The sequence below is a fragment of the Botrytis sinoallii genome (assembly GCF_014898435.1).
Source record: "Botrytis sinoallii strain Bc 23 chromosome Unknown BSIN_019, whole genome shotgun sequence".
Lineage (NCBI taxonomy): Eukaryota > Fungi > Ascomycota > Leotiomycetes > Helotiales > Sclerotiniaceae > Botrytis > Botrytis sinoallii.
This window is the reverse complement of record NW_024066046.1, coordinates 1,061,815-1,082,775: the sequence shown is the minus strand read 5'-3', so window position 1 is coordinate 1,082,775 and position 20,961 is coordinate 1,061,815. Positions and strand designations below refer to the sequence as shown.

Sequence of the window (20,961 nt, the reverse complement as noted above, 5' to 3'; positions counted from 1 at the left end):
ATGTATATTTAATAAAGATAACTCAAATTCAATATCTTCGGTTTTAATCCAATTTTCGAATATAATATTTCTTATGATACTAATGACTGAAGTATCATTGTCCTACTTGATATAGACTATTAATAGATTATACTTTCTAAATACCCAAACAAGGAAGTTCTGAATTGTGTTGAATATTTCAAAATAAGTCTTTTGGTATAATGGAAAGCTAAAGATCTTTTTATTAAATATGTCCTTAATTACCAAAAGCCAGGATACTCCAGTATATACACGTGGAAAGTCGAATAAATTCTATTGAATTTTGTAGAAAGGATGTAATAATTGAAATTCACTAGGAGCTCGTAATATTATTTGTTTAGCATATATGCATAAACAATTAATATATTCAATCCTAAAAAATCCTTTTATCTTTATATTTCTTGTTAAGAAAATAAATGTTTGAATACTTTTTTTATCCAATATCCTAATTATTCATACCAGAGTTCTACAGAATCCTCTCGAGGTTTAGGTGGGTCCCTTGATTGGCAAAATGATTGTTTGACATTGATATTGATTGTGGGATATATTAGAAGGTTTGGATTCACAGGTATTATACTTAGATTAATCAAGCAGGAGGAAAGTGATTTATATTCTAGAAATAAGAGGTTATCTTTACAAGTACAATAAGCGATAATATAACTGTTCTCAAGATTGTCTTTCTGTAATATAGAGTCTATCCCTAAAAACCATATTCCTACATCTAAAAGCTTTGTTTCCGAAACAATATTAACATGAAATCTAGGAATATATGTGATATTTGAGAGAACTAGATCACCTTTTGAACCTTAAGGTCTTTAGAGGATATTCTTGATCGTACAAGTGCCTCGTCTGATAACCTAAATTTTTGTTGTTCCTGCCTCAACGTAATCTGATACTAATAAAGATATATATTCATATCCATTAAGAAAATCGATATTGTTAACGAGGTGCATGGCGCCACCGCTATCAAATATAGTATTGTTAGAAAGTTGATGGAGTGGATTAGAGATAATAGTATAAATCCCATAACTCATAGAACCTTAAATAAAACAGACTACTGTTTTCGATCCAGGGTTTATTGAATTATATAATTGAAAGGTACTACCTCTTGAATTAATCTATTCCTTTTGCTCTCAGGCTTTGTATATATTCGATTATCGATTTTCCTTGATCCTTCCTTGTATATCATTGCATTCCTTCTCTGTTAATAAGATTGAATTCCGGGAATTGTATTTTCTGATAAGTGCAAACTCAATTAATCAATATGTTTTGGAATAGTGATTATCACTCACCTTTCCATTTTTCTAATCAGATTCCGATTTATAAGAATATTCATATTAACCAGTTGCCTTTTTAAGGCCTCCTCTTTAAGTATTATCTTGCTTTCCTTGTAAATTACTAGGGTTATGCTTAGGTTCAGAATTGATTGTCGAGATATACCTTTACTTTTGAGTGCTAGAGAGTTCTAATAAATTAAGCTACCAAAGATATTTCCGAATTGTTTTAAAGAGTAATTGGGAATTCCAAGTTGATTGTTGATTTTGATCTGAATGAGTATAGTACTTGCTTAAGTGGGGAGTATATATATTTTCACAGTTTATAGGAAATTGATAATTGTTAAGTCATTCTCTATTTCGATATAATATGATTTTGTGGTAGTATAAGTTTTTAGTCTATTCGTATATCATTGATTGGATTAGTTTGATTTATGATTGTTTGTTAAAGAATGTTTCGATATTCTTGAGTAATAGTAGATTTTGTTGTTATAATAATAGATACGAGCTTATTCTATAGCTTCTGAATAATTGTTTTGAGTAGTAAAGCTTTTCTATTACTATTGTTAAGAGTAAATTCTATAAAATGGAATAAAATCTATTATTTCCCATAATTCATTTGTAGACATTCTGATATGATTTATATATAATATTGTATTTGGTCTTTTAATAGCAGTATTTCTCCTTGAAGTACGAAGTATTCTATTGAGATATCTTGAAAGATACTTGCTTTAGGCCTTATAGGCTTAAGTATTGGTTTTTTAGAAGATTATGATAAATTATCTTAGTGTTTTTTTTGAATTCTTCTATTGAGATTATTTATAAACATTAAGATTAGCAAGATACTTTGTATTGTTATTCAAATTATATTTTCTTATAAATCGATGATTATAATAAGTTCAGGTAGGTTCTTGATAAGCTAGTTTTCTTTGTTGATAGAGATCAACTAATGAAGAGTTTTTCTATCTTTCAAGGATTCTTTGGAACTAATCGGAGTAATCGGAATGATCTTGGAATTAAATGGTTTGATATCCTTCCAGATATCTTTCGATATATAGAGATATTATAGATTCAGAAATTATTTTGATTAGTATCCATAGGTAACGAGTCTAATGATTTCTGAAGAATTGGATTTAGATATGATGAGTTTGTAAAAATGAATAGGAGAGAGTATATATGAATCAAAATGATCAAAAGATGTATATGAATAATGAGGGCATAGTATAAGTGCCAACCGGGCTTATAACTATTATGGAGGTAATAGCTATATCTAATGGTCATTTTGATCAGGAGATAGGTATATAGAGTGATAATAAACTAGATTGACTTGAGGTGTGATCATAAGGATCATACCTGCTTTATATACCCTGATCAGGCGATGGAGTCGCCTAATTAGGTATATAGGGTACACAATGAACTGAGTGAAATAGTTTTTAGGTAATCATGGGAATGAGTACTCCGGAGCGTACTAGGATTAACACTGTAGGGTTACATTATACGGTGAATTCCGTGACATTTTCAATATTCCATTTTTATTTCATTATTTTATTCTCTTTCATTTGTTTTTTTTTTTCAATTCTTACTTATTCTTTTTAATCTTAAATTTATTTCTTATTAACTTTTTCTTTTAAAAATTTCTTTTTTTAATATTATTATCTTATATATTTAATATCAATTTTTTTTCTTTCAATTATCAATTTACTATATTTAATTCTTACTTCTAATTTTTATTATCAATTTTTATCCTTTCCGTCAAATATTATTAAACCCTAAAAAATTTATTCTCTTTATTCTCTTTTTTTTAAAAACTCTTATAAAAATCTCTAGCGATTATGTTTTTTTTAATTTCTTATTGGGTTATAATAAATCAATCATTTGAGGTGATAGCATTATATTTAATTAATTATTTTGTTTGATTTAGTTAATTGATTAATTTAAATTGATCAAATGAATTAATCAAATAAATTAATCAAATTGACCAAATTAATTAAATGAATTGATCAAATTGACCAAATTAATTAAATGAATTGATCAAATTGATCAAATTGATTAAATTGATCAAATTGATCAAATGACCAAATTGACCAAATTGATCAAATTGACCAAACCCAAACACTTTTCCCATCGAAACTTTTCCCATCGGAAAGCGGGGTGCGTGTGGGGTCTTAGGGTTCTTGTCCCACGCAGAGAATGGCCGTGCCCTCTTTTCCCATCGGAAAAAGCCCCGCGCATAAGGGGTAGGGAATCGCATTTTCTGGTGAATGCGAATTCAACTAACCAGTATATCTTGGGGATAATGACTACTACTTGCCTTTCTATTCTTTTAATCAGATTTCGATTTATAGGGCATTTATATCGATTAATTGCCTTTTTTGGGATCTCCTTTCTAAGCATTATTTTACTTTCCTTATGAATTATTAGGGTATTTATTTATTTATTTATTTATATTAATTAACGTCTGTTTGGACCTCCCTAAGGGTATTTAGACGTGCTAAGATAAGGAACTATTTGAGCGGCGTGATTGTCGCGACTGAATTTAGCAATTTAACTTCAATGCCAGGGGCTATTCGCATCCTCTGCGGGTGCGATCCGCTTCTGTTTCCAGAAGGGAACGTCTGATCCGGGTTGTTGTTGAGGCAGAGCTTGGTTCCCGGGTGGAATTATTAGGGTTATACTTAAGCTCAGAATAATTATCAAGAATATACTTTTATTTTTTGAATACTAGAGAATTTTGATAGATTAAACTATTAAAGATATCTTCGAATTGCTTCAAAAAGTAATGGGAATTTTAAGTTAATTATTGGTCTCAATCTGAATGAGTATGGTGTTTGTTTAAGTGGGGAGTATATGTGTTTTTACTAGTCTGTAGGAAGTTGATGATTATTAAGTTATCTTTTATTTCAATATAATATTGATCATTGTGATAATATAACTTTAGTTTATTCGTTATTGCTATTTTGATTGTGATTAGTTAATCTATAGTTGCTGTTGAAAAATGTCTTTGATATTTTTTGAGTAATAGTAGATTTTGGTTGTTATTAATAATAGATATAAGCTTATCCTGTAGCTTTTAAATAATTGTTTTGAATAATAAAGTTTTTTTATTATTATTATTACGAGTTAATATTTATAAAATAGTAAATCTATTGTTTTTGTAATTTATTTATAAATATTCTGATACAATTTATATATAATATTGTACTTATTCTTTTTAATAATAATATTCTTCTTGAAGTATACAATATTCTATTAAGATATCTTAAAAGATATTGCTTTAAACCTTATAGACTTAAATATTAGCTTTTAGAAAATTATAATAGAATTATCTTAGTATTTCCTTCTAAATCCTTTTATTAAGATTATTCATTAAGTATTGAACTTAGTAAGATAATTTGTATTATATTCAAATCGTATTTCTCATAAAATCAATAATTGTAATAAGTTTAGATAAATCCTTAATAAGCTAATCTTCTTCATCAATAGGGATCAACTAATAAAGAGTTTTTCCATCTTCCAAGGATTTTCCGAAACTGATCAGAGTAATCAGAATAATCTTGGAATCAAATAATTTGATATCCTTTCAGATATCTTTTGATATACAAAAATATTATAAATTCAAAAACCATTTTAATTAATATTTACAAATAACAAGTCTAATAACTTTTAACGAATTGGATTTAGATATAACGAATTTGTAAAAATAAATAGGAAAAAGTATATATAAATTAGAGTAATCAAAAGACATATATGAATAATAAGAACACAATATGAATGCCAACCAAACTCATAACTATTACAAAGATAATAGCTATATCTAATAATCACTTTGATCAGGAAATAGATATATAAAATAATAATAAATTAGATTAACTTGAGATATAATCATAAGAATCATACCTGCTTTATATACCCTGATCAGGCAATAGAGTCGCCTAATTAGGTATATAGAGTACACAAATGAACTGAGTGAAATAGTTTTAGTAATCATGAGAATGAGTACTCCAGAGGAGTACTAGGATTAATACCGTAGGGTTATACTATACGGTGAATTCCGTGACAAATAGTTTAATAATTATATATATATCACGGAGGTAATAGCTATGTCTAATGATCACTTTGATCAGGAAATAGATATATAGAATGATAATAAACTAGATTGACTTGAGGTGTGATTATAAGGATTATATCTGCTTTATATACCCTAATCAGGCAATGGAGTTGCCTAATTAGATATATAGGATATATAATGAATTGAGTGAAATAGTTTTAGTAATTATAGAAATGAGTATTCTGGAGGAGTATTAGGATTAATATCGTAGGGTTATACTATACGGTGAATTCCGTGATAATATATATAATATACAGCTTTAAATCAAATTAATTCTCTTTTTAAACTAATTTAGACTAACCAAACTTATAACCTCTAAAAGGTTAGCTTTTATAATAATAATAGAAGATCTAATTAATTTAAGCTTAAAGGATAAATCGAATATATATAATAAGAATTGAATTAAAATCAATTTAAAAAAACTAGATTAAGTTAAAATAAAATTACTTACTTTTTCTAGATTTTCTTTAAAGAATATCCTAGATTTATATAATTTGTAATGAAATTCCAATATTTTCTATACTTATAAATAAAATCGACTTAAATCGAATCTTATAGAACCATTTTATATAATAAAAAGAAAGTACAACCAATCAATTTAGCAATATTCCCTATGTATTTCCATTTAGTTCCATTTTATTCTATTCCATTATAAATCAATTTGATAAGAGATACTATTATATAACTATATGATAATATGATTTTATAATATAAGATCATATTACATGCATATTAGTCATCAAAATATCTCCTAATTAGTAAGATATTAATAAGTGATTTAGTGGACTTATTATGAATCCTCACAAAAACACATATAGCTATCATGCCAAAACCGATACCACAAAACGCCCACAAAATAGGGCGTATACTGACGTGATTCACAAAGTTGGGGGGCACTCCCGGCGGAGGAGGAATGATACCGATTCCTGCAAGGACTGAGTTCGGTATTTGAGCGACATCAATAGCTTCGGCACGCTGGAAGACTAGTGGAGTCATGATCGTAGGCTCAACTAACCACAGATTTAAATGTCATCAATAAATGATCAGGCGTTTGACTTGCATATATTGGAAGCATCGATCGTTTCAAATACCCGCCCAGCTACGTAGGGTAAAATAGATAACAAAAACAAAACCTCCGACATGCACCAGGCACCAGGCTTGAATATAGATCTCAAATTTGGATACAGATCTTCACAATTGAGACGTACCCCTTTGTTAAGTTGGAGAGAAAAAGGCATTTGCCGAACTGTCAAATTCAGCACCGTTCCTCTCCAACGAATATAGCTAACAAGGATAGTTATTGAACATCATAGTGGAAAGGTATACCGCAATTCACGAGGAATGCAGTGCAATTCAATAGGATGACTCGAAAGTGTCATTTTAATCCTGCTAGAGTTATTTCAGACTGAATGTCCTCAAATTCACATGCTTGCTATAGAAGGATGACTACCCATAAAGAAGTGAAGGAGGAAAGAAAGAAAGTAGACAGAAGCAATGTCATTCATGATCTGCATGGCCATTTAAGAAGGAGATCATGTGCATTCGGTACAAAGAATATGTAAAGATGCTGAATAATATTAGGCTTAATAGCGGGTATGTCTACGAGTTCAATTTACCGTTCTGAGAGGATTCGATAAACTTCGTCCCGAGCTCCCAAACCTTTTGAACTCTGTAAATCCGAGTAGATGATGACAAAACACGGTAGTATTCGGTTGATGATGGGGTGCAATTCGCGAAATGTTCTTTGTTGATCGGGTGAAAATTGATAAAATCATAATCATGATTTGTCGTTTCTGAATTCGGTAGATCTAGCATTGCATGCGATGTCATGCGATGTCATGCGATGTAGTGGATTTTCAAGTCTGATTCGTAGCTGTGATGGGGTTGCAGTGGTATGATATAGTGAGGTCCTAGATTCCTGTCATCCCTTAAGATCACATATCGCCCGAAAATCCCCCATATCCATGCGGCCTAAGTGAAAGATCAATGAACCAGAAAACACAAAGGGGTTGTTGATTCGGGTCTGCATCGATAATTAGAAGATGATGGATGGTCTTTGGCTTCTTTTGAATGTCGCAATCTAATCCGAATATTATACATTTAAAATAAAAACAAATTGGAACCAACCATAGGGCGAAAAGCTGCCGTCTCTCCCTACTTTCTAGTGGTACCTCGATCCTTTCCTCTACCGTCCAACATCTTAAACCTCTTTTGGAAACCTTCACCAGTTTGCATACCACTCCCTCTTGGACCATCCTCGACACTTCTCTTTCTGCTCTTCTCTAGAACATCCTTCATTCCACCACCGCTACCACTCTTTCTCTTCGTCAACCTCTCAATTCTATCAATACCCTCACCCAGTCCTCTCCATTCTTCACCACCGTATCCAGCATCTTGTCTTCCGCCAGCTTTGTTTTTCTTCGCCCGGTCCTTTTTGTTTTCCTTTGGCAATCTGGTATAATTCCTCTCTTCGTATTCTCTTCTTTCGTCATCCTCCTTCTTCTCCTTCTCACTCTTCGATCTTCTGCCACCAGCTATGATGTTGGAACCGATACTTGCCTCTGCAATTGGAGCAGTGGACAATTCCGTATTAATAAACTCATCCAAGGTTGCAGATTTGTTCGCTTTTCTGTCCTTCTTTTCGCGACGTTCGGTGGTAGGCATGGCGGTTGCAGTGATGCGAGGAGGTTTGTAGATACCATGAGAAGAATGCTTAGAGTCATCTTCTGTAGCAGCGGCAGGTCTAAGAAGAGATGAAGGATTTGGTCGATATTGTAGATCGTCAATTTGTGGGTTCTCAAGAGGTGCTCCATTTCCATCTGCATCACTACCATCCTCAGATTCTGAATCGTCTTCATCGCTTGGCGCATCACCTTTAGTTCCAACTGGTTTTGGTGCGGGCGCAAGAGCTCGAATGGCATCGTCGGACGCTCGGAGTACTTTATCGATTTGATATTTTAGTCGACCTTCCAGTGGTCGAACGCCCTTCTCAAGGTATACCCTCAATTCCACCAACTTCTTCACCACCGCATTATCCAATTCTTCTTCATCCTCACCTGATACATCTTCTTTTTGGTTCCTGATCTTGAGAATTATGATAAAGACTAAGTTTTGAAGATATGATAGGAGAAGCTCATTTTTCACATCTAGGAGTGAAATACCATCGGTAGGAGGTTTGATCAGTGAACTCTCTGGGGTTGATTCAATCGCCGAATTCAATGATTGAGTAAGAGTGGTCAATAATGCCGGAAGAGAAGTTTCGACGGCCATAATTTCGTCGATAACTTTCTTTCAATTGAGTGTAATGTGGGTAAGAAAACGGTGTGTATGATTTATCGAGTTATGAAGAAATGTAAGAATTTCCACTTGCAGAAAGAAGAAGATTTCAATTGACTGTATCGATAAGAAAATTAATTTGTCAAGGGGGCTAAATTTCTGTTTGCGCCGGTCAAACATTAATCCTTTTCCGTGTTTCATGCGGCCCGCTGCGGCGAGGCCAGATTAATTGAAAGGTGTCCGTTCAAGTTCCCTAGAGCAGTAGCAAGCAACGAGTAACAATCAAGGAGTTTATCAAGTTGATTATTTCAATATCAACATCTCATAATTATTTCTCAAAGTTCAAACACATTTTAAAAGTTAGCTGTTATCAAGTCCACTTCATATGAGAGAATTTACACATTGATTCTTTGCTGGCATTTCATGCTAAATTAAACATAAGGATCAAGGGCTGGATCTTCGTAAGCTCCCCTTTCACAAATAATGTTTCCCTTGGGATTTCTTGGATATAACCTCACGCTTAAATCGTATCAAGCTCACAAAACGACAGGTAAATACTCTTCATCATGCGGTTTTAAAAGACCTTCAAACCATCTGCCGGCCTCTTGTTGCGACCCTTCTCGTCGCTCCTGAACTATCCTCAGCTTTCTACCTTCCTGGGTGTTGCGCCGACATCATACTCACCCGGCGCCAAAGTTCCCTTTATGTGAATCGACTACACCTGTCGGTTCTTATGACGATGGCCAATTAAGATCAGTAGTATCTTTCGATTACTATCACCCGGCCTTCCATTTCTGTATACCAGATCCAAAACCAGAATATGTCTCGGAAAGTTTGGGTAGTATTCTTTTCGGTGATCGCATCATGACTTCGCCCTTTAACCTGAAGATGGGAGTCAACGAGACGTGTAAACAACTTTGCGAAGAGAAGAAGTTTGATCAAAGCTCGGCACATTTTGTGAACAGAAGGATACAGCAGGGTTTTGCGATGAATTGGTTAGTTGATGGTTTGCCAGCAGGACAATTGATTGAGGATGAAATCACACAAACGAGGTTCTATAGTCAAGGATTCGCATTGGGGAGTAGCGATCAGAAAGACATGCACTTGAACAATCACTACGATATCTTTATCGACTATCATGAGGTATCTGCTGGTCAAATGAGAGTTGTTGGTGTTATTGTTCAACCTTCGTCGAGGACAATGAATGAAAATCCAGGGGACCCAGAATGCGGTGCTGGTGGACCACAAGTGGTACTTTCGGAATCTGGAGAGACAGCCGTCACGTATTCGTATAGTGTCTGGTGGCAACCTTCAACAACGGCTTGGGCTACCAGATGGGACAAATACCTCCATGTTTTTGATCCAAAGATTCATTGGTTCTCTCTGATCAACTCCGCCGTCATTGTGGTATTTCTCGTCATCACAGTCCTTTCGATTCTCATGCGAACTTTGAGAAAAGACATTCAAAGATATAATAGACTTGATTCGATCAACCTTGATGACTTATCAGGAACATCTGCTGCTATCGAAGACGGAGTTCAAGAAGATTCCGGCTGGAAATTGGTACATGGAGATGTATTCCGTACACCAGGACGTCCATTGATTCTGAGTGTATTTCTCGGCAATGGAGCTCAATTGTTTGTTATGACGGGCTTTACAATTGCATTTGCACTTTTGGGGTTCCTTTCACCATCCAATCGTGGATCTCTTGGTACCATTATGATCCTTCTGTATACTGTACTCGGTTTTATCGGAGGATATGCCTCAGCCCGTGTATACAAGTCTTTCGGTGGTGAACAATGGAAGCTCAACATTGCCTTAACTCCAACACTCGTCCCGGGTATCGTTTTCAGCACATTTTTCCTCCTTAACCTCTTTCTTTGGGCCAAAGAATCTTCTGGAGCAGTACCATTCACAACAATGCTTGTCATCGTTGCTATATGGTTCTTCTTCTCCTTACCTCTATCGTTTGCCGGAAGTTGGGTTGGGTTCCGTCAACCACCTATCGCTTCTCCAGTCCGTACGAACCAAATACCACGTCAAATTCCTCCTTCCACATCGTACATGCGCCCAATTCCATCCATGCTTCTCGTAGGTATCTTACCATTTGGAGCAATCTTTGTTGAACTTTACTTCATCATGTCCTCCATTTGGTTTTCAAAGGTTTACTACATGTTCGGCTTCCTCTTTTTATGTTACGGTCTCATGATCATCACATGTGCCGCTGTCACTGTTCTTATGATATATTTCTTGCTTTGTAGCGAGAATTACCACTGGCATTGGAGAGCATTTATGACGGCCGGTGCTAGCGCTGGTTACGTGTTTGCAAATGCCATGATCTACTGGGTGACAAAACTGCAACTTGGTGGCTTGGCGGGTAGTGTACTTTACATTGGGTATAGTGCATTAATCTCGTTTTTTGTTTTCATCCTTACTGGTAAGCCCACAATCCACAACAATTCAATACGAGATGATACTAACAAGCGGGTCAGGTTCAATCGGATACTTTGCTTGTTGGGCTTTTGTCCAGAAGATTTATGGATCTATTAAAATTGATTAGGGTTTGACTTGGTTGCGCCACAATGTCCCTCCGTCAGATCACGACATGTACGATTATGTGAGATTGCGGGCGCGCTGGAAGGGTTTGAGAGAAAGGCAAGTCATCTATGTACCATATAGCTGGATTTTTTTTGATTTCGGAGGTATCTTCAATTCAATCCGTGTGATGCGATGATTAAAATATTTTATGGCGACGGTCCAAAGAGACACGGTGAGGTGCAAAGGCGTTTGATTAGGGTGGAATGTATTAGTACGCAGTGGAAATGAATTATCACTTTATTGTGCCATAGGATTGCGACGGTCTGGAAATGATAATTTGCCAATAAGGACATGTGCAATAACTATAACGTTGTCACCTTTGTCTGCTTATGGCACTAGACTTGTTCATTTTTCGTCAAGTAAGCACTTTACTGTTTTGGTATTATTCCAGTGGATACTGCTGTGCTATCATTACTCGAGATTGGTAAACCAACTGTTGGTTTTACCTATTCTATTCTATAAGTTTTTTATATTTTTGGACATTGCCATCAAGCAAAATCATATTTACATTGCAGAATTTTCCTGTCCTTTTTTTCAATCATTTCCCTTCGTCTATTGAATATCCCTATAATTTGAAGTCCAAATATTGTCGTCCTGAAGATGAATGGTCTTGTTCAACTCTCGGAGCTGAAGGAAGTCTTGACTCCTACTTGCAAGATCTTGACGGATCCCAATGGTCTTAATTTTGCAGAGTATCTAAAACGATGGACGGACATTGACTTAAAGACTCCTGGAGCTATCGTACTCCCTACTTCAGAAACTGGTTGCCAAAATATTGTGAGAATTCAAAGCACTCGAGCATTGGTCTCTTCCTAACACATTGTAATAGGTAAAATGGGCGTCGAAGAACTCCACCAGTGGGTGCACGGACTCACAGGACAGCGTAACAGGAAAGCACAGTTTCATATCAAAACAAGTGATTTTAATAATTCAATTAAAATTCAATATATTATTGAATTCTTTCAAAATTGATACATATAATTCTTCAAACATCAAAGAATAATTCGTTTAAAAATGATCAAAATAAAATGCGATTTGAGCTCAAAACACAAATAGTGTGCTTTTCTATCAAAACTTTTGATAGGGAATTATATATTCTTTTATAAAAATATCAATGTTGATTTCTTCGATTCAATTTTAAATTGATATAGAATCTTTATGCTTTAGATCTATACATTTGATTTTCAAATAAATTCATCGAATTTTGAATTTTAATTGAATTATTAAAATCGCTGTTTTTGGTGTGAAATTGTGCTTTCCTCTTGAGTGTTCCGTGAGTCCGTGCACCACTGGTGCTCTATACCTTTCGTGACAAAAAGCGGAGGTCATAGTGCATGGTCTACTATTGGAAGTGACGGAATCATCATTGATTTGAGTTTATACAAGGGTTTAGAGGTGTACACAGAGTCTGGCACAGCAATCATTAAAGGGAGTATCCTCTCTGAAGAAGTAGCAGTAACTCTTGCGGAACTTATTATATGCAATGCGTATAATAAGCGGGCACTGGTCCCCAACATTTGTTTTCACTTCCCTAAATCGAATATATCCATCTTTGTAGATTAAAAAGTTACCTGCTAGAGCCTCTAGAGGCCTAGCCGTCCTATATAGTCTTAGACTGAACGTGGACGTAAATGAAATCAATCAATCAATCAACTCTTGCGGAAGCTGGGTTCTTCACTGGTATGCATTATTTAGTCTACTTCCAGAATTCTTGGGAAGCGTAATTAACGTTATATCTAGCTTTGGGAAACGGTAACACGGTGGGCGCTATCCCATACTTTCTCGGTGGTGGCTGTTCCATTACTTCATCTATTACTGGTCTTGGATCAGATCAAATTATCTCGGCTCGTGTCATAACTGTAGACGGGGAATTGATCAATGTCACTGATGACACACATCCGGGTCTGCTTTACGCTATACGCGGAGCCGGACAACATTATGGTCTTGTAACACAGCTCGTCATAAAAATCCATCCTTTAAAGAACCTTAGAAACGACGACGGTGTCATTTAGGTTAGAAGTTTTGTCTTTCCACTTGATCTTACTTGCGAAGTAACTTCTGTCATGAAAAATTTAATGAATAATGATCAATATGCAACGGCTGGTCTTATGATGATCATGGCTCCACCCCCGGCAAGAAATCCATGTTTGGTTATTGCGGCTCGTTACACCGGAAATCCTGACGACCGGCATTGGCATATAAAGATATACACGACCTAGAACCACTTATTGCTAGTGGAGCGCCGGTACCAATTCAAAATGCAAGCGATAGAGGGGAGGCACTCGCGGCTAAGGGGGGCTTCAAACAATTCGGTATTGTTGGCCTGCATCAGTTCGATGAAGAAGCCTTTCTTCGAATAATTGCAATCTGGACGGAGATGATTGCCGAATGTCCAGATGCAATAAATACTGCATTCAATTTTCAATGGGATTCTCGGCCCGTAAAGAGGCCTGGTATTGAGTCAGCCATGTGTCTTCACGACATAAGGTATTGGCAGTAAGTGGAAGATTCCTCTTACTTTCACAAATGTTTCACAGGCTAATACGTTTAGAAACAATTTCATCTGGCATACTGATTCCAAGAACCGATCTAAAGTAGACGAATTCAATGAGCGGTCTATTGCAATAATGCGTGGTAATGATGAGGCAAATTTTGTAGATTTTCAGAATGGTACTCGAGTTGGACCTATTGAGCGGAGATTTCGAGGAAACGAAAGGCTTACTAAGTTGATAGTCTGCGTAGAAACCCAGTGGGTGGGTAATACACCTCATTGGATATCTAATGGGTGGGTAGGATTTCTAAAAACCTATCCCATTACCTATGGGTAATCCAAAATACTATGGGTAACCCAAAATACCATGGGTAATTCAAAATACTATGGGTAATCCAAAATACTATAGGTAACCCAAAATACTATGGGTAACCTAATGGGTAATGAGTAATTTAATGGGTAATAGATAGTAATTAGGGTTATAAAATATATTATTTAAAATTAATAAAAAGATTAATAGAATATTCTTTAATTCTCAATTCGGGTAACTATTTATGTTTATTAAGTATATTATGAAACCTTCTTTAACTCCTTTCTTTATTAGATCTATTAATTATAATCTTATTATCTTCAATTCATTACCTTTTCGAATTATAGCTTGATAAATTGGGTTGTGTAACTTAATCTTCTGCAGTAATCTGTAAATTGTTATAAATTGCTGAGTCTTTGTTTTCCAATCTCTTATTTATTTGATTTGATATATTTTGCTCAACTTTATAATCATTTTAAGAAAGATGTTGTGATATTCTAGTTAATAATATATTTCTTTATAATTGATGATATCTTCGAAACTCCTTTTGTACTATATGTATAGTATTTATATCCGATTCTTTATTGCTAATATAATTCTTTTGGTTCTAATCATTAAGTTGTTTAATTTTAAAATCAATCTCATCTTGTAAATTCGTTATTTCGGTTTCGATTTCCTTTTTAGTTAAAGCTATAGATTTTTTAGTAATTTGTATAATATCCCGGGATGTATAATAGCCTTTATCTCTATTTGGAGTCTTCTTTTATGATTTCTATTGGTGATGAAAAAGGAAAATACTATTACAAATAGTTTCTGAAGTAAGTTGTCCATATCGATATGAATATAAATCCTTAGTATAATTGAATATTCGTTCTACACCAACTTCTACTATTGGAATATAGAGGAAATCCTTAGTTATTTTAGTTAAACCTGGATAATTATATTCTTTTGCTTTCCAATGAAAGAGAATAACTATATCAGAAAAGACTAATAGAATATTAGAAATATAATTAATAGAAAGATTAATAGAAAGATTTATAAGAATATAACCAAAAATCTATTTTATCTATAGCAATTTCTTGAGATTTATATTGTCCAGAAGTATTCCAACGAGATTATTCTAAAACAATTGCTAGATCATTCTTATTTGAATCTTGCAAAGCTTGAAGTTCAGTAATTCTAGATGGTGTATATTATTGATATTCGGTTTCCCAAAGTCAACGAAATTGTACTTCGAATTTAGCTTGCCAATCCTGATTTTGATAATTCAATCAACAAGAATTTGAATTGAAAGCAATTGCTTTTAAAGCTGGACATAGCAAAGCTCCCATTATATAAATACTATTAAGATCATTATATATATTATTGTAATATTTATTCAATTTTCTCTTTGCTTCATCAATAGCTTCTATTAGTTTTTCAACTTATGGATATTTCGTCTTTTTTTAATCAAACAATAACGACTTTCAGTTAGATGCTCATATAAATTATTATAAATATCTAATGCATATAGCAAAATAGTTCCTTTTGTTCTGCCTATATATGTAGTATAAAAATTAAATAAACAAACAAGATTAATAAGATATTCAATTTGCTTCTATTCTATTTCTGATAAAGAAAATATTCTCGTATCAGAATAATTCTGGTAGTATTTATTGATTGTGTTTTGAAGACGTGCTGTATATATCAATATATAACAAATCAAATCCCATTGAGTTAAAACATCTATCAAAAGATTAATTGGTTTTTTCAATTCCATCTGATTATTCCTGATAAGTTTTTATTAAATATTCAGAAATCTTAATTATCATTGTATACTAGAATTCGAGAGTATAGCTAGTTTTTGAATTTAGATAAAGATTAATAGAAAGATTAATAGAGAAATCGAATTATTTACCTTAACGAGAATAAAAAAAATAATATTATTTTCTAATAAACGAATTCTTTCTAGATCACTTGTTTCTGTATCATTATTCTAATCTCGAATAAACATTTCATTAGTTAAAATCAAACGAATTAATCCAAGAAGTACTTTTAAAGCAAGTTGAATAATATATACTAAACAAGGTATATACTGAATGTGTTTATCCAGAAATCGATCTTTATTAAATGCCTTCTCGAAGTGTTGATTGATTTCTTCCATCATCTTGGAATTATTAGATATATTATCAATAGTAATCAAAATAATCTGATCAGTAATATCGAATTTATCGATAACATCTTTTACAACTTTAATTAAAGCTTATCCTGAATGAATATCTATTAAGCTTTCGAATCTAATAAACTCTTTAATTAATTCCCAATCTTTAAAGATATAATGAACCAAAATTCTAAAAAAAGATAATCTGTTTGTATTAGACCAAGCATCTAAGGATAGAGCAACCTTACTTCCTTTTACCATTCTCAAAAGTAATATATTCTTTTCAAGATTTTCGATTTGGGTTATTAATCGTTTTCGAAATATATATATAGAGGGAAAAGGAAATCCAGGATTTTGCATTTGAATAAGCTATTACTATTCTTTATTCTCAATAACTCGAAAAGGTATTCATAAAGAAATAATTATTTATAGAAATTGATTATGAAATGCTTTTTCTATAAATTGTTTTGGTAAATCTATCTGAAAAAGAATTAGCTTTCTATTAATATTTCTATTAATCGTTTACTACCTACTCTTACAACAAGATATTCATTTAATCCTCTTTGATATTTATTTCGAAAAGCTGCTTTTCGATATGTATTACTTTGAAGATATTTAGATAATACATTGATATCAATATTCTTAATCCCAGGGTGATTTAGTTTTCCATTATATTAACGATATATTAAAACTGGCTTTCCGGTTCTCTTATTTGCAGTCTGATTGTATTTAGTTCAATATATCGATTTACGAGTAGTTGAATCCCAATAAATCTTTTTTATTAAATTAATTGAATTATTAATCTGATTATTGAACTATTAAGTAATTTTCTATTATTCAATAAAATCCTGATGAATTTCTTGTGTCTATTTAAAAAACCTTTTATCTTTTCATATAATTCAAAAGACAATTTATAAAGAGGCAAAGAACGAAAAGGATCGAATAGCTTAAAATTAGAAGCACTTGAAAGATAACTGGAAGATATAACAAAGTTATTCAAATAGATTTCAATATCTAATAAATTTTGAAAGATAAAATCTATTCTTATAAAGAATAAAAGTGTTAAGTAGAAAATTAGTAGAAAACTTAATAGAAAGTATATAATAGAACTTCAATTTGATTATTCTATACTAAAATATTAGTTTTAATTATAGAAACTCTCAATAAGCTTTTGATTAGCTTGAGTATCAGATAATACTTGCAAATTTGCATTTGTAGGTAGAATCAATTGCCAAAGATCCCACAATTCCTGGTTGATTTTCTTACCATAAATCAATCTCCTTGCATCAATATATTGCTTTCGATTATTCTCTGGAATGAAAAATCCTATATCATCAATCTCTTTAATAGACTCTAACTACCAAAATGCAGAACCAGGAAGATCAATCCAATCATTCATTTCAGAATCATTTATGAGATAAGCTATACATATTCTCCAAAATGCTTTCTCGGGATTTGTAAAGAAAGTTGCAGGTGATTTTCATATTAAAGTTTTTCTAGTAAGGATTAATAGATTAATCGAAAGATTAGTAGAAAGATTAATGGAAATAGTATATCATACTCTACAGCTTTCTTGTATTCCTTTTTCAAATCACAAAGTTTATTAGATAAGCTAAACTAATTAGATTTTGAAACAGGATTTAAGAATGGGAATATAAACTTATAACTGAAATTTGTATATATTCTTTACTAACTTGCCTCATTTCTTCTACAACTGATAATAAAGAGAAGAGTATCTAACCAAATTAATCAATTTATATAAAGATTAATATAAGGAAAAATTCTTATCTTAATCCTTTTTGGATTTCTTGTTAGCTAAAGGTAGAAAAGGTTTTTACAATATCCTTTGATTTCCTGGATTTTTTGAACAATATCTTTTCAGCACTTCTCCAAGTTTTTTGTTAACATCGAAGTAGCAAATATTTGTATCTTTAATAAAGGTCAGTTTCTATTAATCTTTTTATTAATTATATAATATTATTTACCTCTAGAGGATTGTGGGCATTGTAAATCAAAAGTACTTCTCTTTCTTCAAACTCCTTATTATCCTTTTCTTTCCGATTATATTCTTAATTGAAAGTTTTATTATCTTTCCATAAACTCTTATATACCCTATTATATTCTTTCTCATATTCAATATCCTCCTATACATTATTGTTATCATCTACAACAGCAAATTGCCCACTATAATCTCCCCAGCCTAGAAATATAGCAACACTTTTTCAATCGTTGCCTTTTATTACTCTATTAATCGAATTAATAGAAAAATTAATTGAATAAAGATATATACATACTATTTATACCAAGTTTCTATATCACAATAATTAACATCTAGCATTGAGTATCATCGGAAGTATTGATATATTCTTGTGTTGTCTTCAATTTCTTTTTCACACAACAATTTCGAAGGAAACTTTTTTCTTCGAAATACAAACCCGTTCGCGATCGATTTAGATCATAATTATTAAACCAAATTGATTGCAATTGCCCCCTAGTGATTCTGACTAATAGTTGTTGTGCTACTGTTGTCGGCACTTTGAACACGAAAACATACACGAAAATTCGTATAAAATTTTCTCACTCCGAATTATCAGAATAAAAACTAAATCCTCAATATAAGCTCTCTTAACAATCCATCAACACTTAAGGATACGATTATAATGAAGGCTCCTTCTAAAGCCTCCATTATACCAAACACTTATCCTATTATTGTTCTAAATACCCCAATATCTTCAAGCCCTCCCTTACCTTCTGAAAACCCTCAATTCGAAATCTCTAGCCCTATCCTATCAACCAACCAGCCAGCCAGTTCTGAAAGAAGATTTGAAGAATTCAATCTACTTAATGATCCCTTTATTACTCAAGATATAACCAATACTATTTATATATTCAATCAGAATAAGAAATAGAGCTCTATAATACCCCTTAGCAATCAGAACAAACAATCTAGAATCCAAAACAACTCAAACATATTCAAGAAAGCTATTTTGAAAGCTAGAGACCTTATAATGCTAACTTCCTCTCTCTCCCAATCACATAAAGAACAATTTAAGCTTTTAGATTTTCTAGAGATCTTTAGAGAATATATTGAAAAGGGGAAGTTTATTACAGCTTCGAATATTATTACCTTTCAAATTACCCATTTGGAAATTGCTATACACAAAATCGAATCACAAGCGAAAGCATTAGCTAAATCTCTTCCGCTTATTATTATTATTATTATTACATTGAAACCAATATACACTGATATTTCAAAAAAAGGAGAATGGAATTTAGTCCCCAAAGGGAAAAACATTATATTTTATTAATATAAAAAAGAAATCTAACCTTATCCAAAAACAAATTATCTTAATCAAGCCAGATTTTCCAAACTCTATTTCCTTTTCTCTTTTAATTATCTGAAACAAAATAAATGAAATCTTTCAAAAGATCAGAATCAAAAGGCCAATCATTATAGCAGCAACTATATCCTTCAATAATAATATCATTATTATAATAAATAATCCCTTTATATTATAATTCTTATTGAAAAAGAAAGCGATTTGGAGTAATATTATCAAATTCGAAAGAATCCAAAAGAATCAAGAATGGTATAAAGTCATTATTCACAAAATCCTAATTAAAGAATTCTCAGGTACAAAAGGAATGGATCTTATACTTAACGAAATCAAAACCTTTAATCCAGACTTCAAGTCTATAGGAACTCTCTTTTAGCTTACACCCGCCTCCAGAAGAGCCTATCAATGAGAGAGTACTATCATTATTGCTTTTGCTATAAAATCAGAAGCAGAATTAGCTATTTGAAAGCAATTATATATTGCTAGAAGTAATATAAGAATAGAATAATTCTACAAATCAAAACCAACTATACAATATCAGAAATATCAAGGATTTGGGTATTAGGATACCTATTATAGAAAGAACCCTTCCTATAGATTATATAGAGGCAAGCATATTACATCAGTATACTTGTGTATGATATATAATATTAGAGGAAAGTTCTATTAATACTTAGAAGTAAAAATGCTCGAATTATCAAGGGAATTATATAGCAAATTTAAAACATATAAAACCTATCAGGTTATTTAATAAAAATCGAATATTACTTATTAATAAGTTATATTAATATTCGAATCCTTCAAATAAATCTCAATCAAAGTTCACAAACTATAGAGAACATTCTACAGCTTGCAATAAAACTTAATATCAATCTTATTATGATTCAAAAACCTTAGATTATTAAAAACAGAATCGATTATTCAAATTCAAGATCTATTATACACTTCAATTTCATATAAACATTATCAAGACTCAATTCTAATTACCAGTTATGTATATTACTATATATATTAAAAACTCTTTAAACTACAATCAATCTAGCTTCCGATTCTCCAATAGATTCTGATATACAGATTTTCAATTGTTAAAATGAAAACAAAACCTTTCAAATCATTAATATATATAACAAAACTGATTAAGCTAAAAAGAAAGGTTTTATAATCGAAAGGTGTTTATATAATATATCTATTACACAAGAAACCATCCTTTTAAACAACTTCAATGCCCATCATTTATAATGGGATTCTTTTTTAAAGAAAAATGGAAATACTAATCAATTAACTAAATGATTTGAAGATTAGAATCTCATTCTTTTAAATAAACCCGGAATTAGTATTTTCTATCAAACTAATCTCCTTAATCCAAGTATTCTTGATCTAACACTAATATTAAAGAGAATCTCTCCTC

At 32.2% G+C, this 20,961-nt stretch overlaps 2 protein-coding genes across 2 annotated transcripts; one reads left to right on the top strand and one right to left on the bottom strand.

Annotated features, from left to right (window-relative positions):
• Positions 1–7,554: 7,554 nt before the first annotated feature.
• EAF02_009447 (uncharacterized protein) lies at positions 7,555–8,670 on the bottom strand (the record flags this gene model as incomplete). Its single annotated transcript, XM_038905495.1, has 1 exon — positions 7,555–8,670. One exon carries the CDS (start codon positions 8,668–8,670, stop codon positions 7,555–7,557), a length of 1,116 nt encoding a protein of 371 aa, XP_038754948.1.
• Positions 8,671–8,934: 264 nt separating this feature from the next.
• On the top strand, positions 8,935–11,791 carry EAF02_009446 (uncharacterized protein). Its single transcript, XM_038905494.1, has 4 exons — positions 8,935–9,137; positions 9,227–9,298; positions 9,373–11,113; positions 11,169–11,791. The coding sequence occupies exons 3-4, from the start codon at positions 9,541–9,543 to the stop codon at positions 11,234–11,236; spliced, it is 1,641 nt and encodes a 546-aa protein (XP_038754947.1). The 5' UTR covers positions 8,935–9,137; positions 9,227–9,298; positions 9,373–9,540; the 3' UTR covers positions 11,237–11,791.
• The last annotated feature ends 9,170 nt before the right edge of the window (positions 11,792–20,961 follow it).

Bases quoted from the DNA above. Each gene is read 5' to 3' on its own strand.
- EAF02_009446 (XM_038905494.1), top strand. From the start codon at position 9,541: ATGACTTCGCCCTTTAACCTGAAGATGGGAGTCAACGAGACGTGTAAA. The intron at 11,114-11,168 runs GTAAGCCCACAA...CAAGCGGGTCAG, and splicing joins TTTTGTTTTCATCCTTACTG to GTTCAATCGGATACTTTGCT.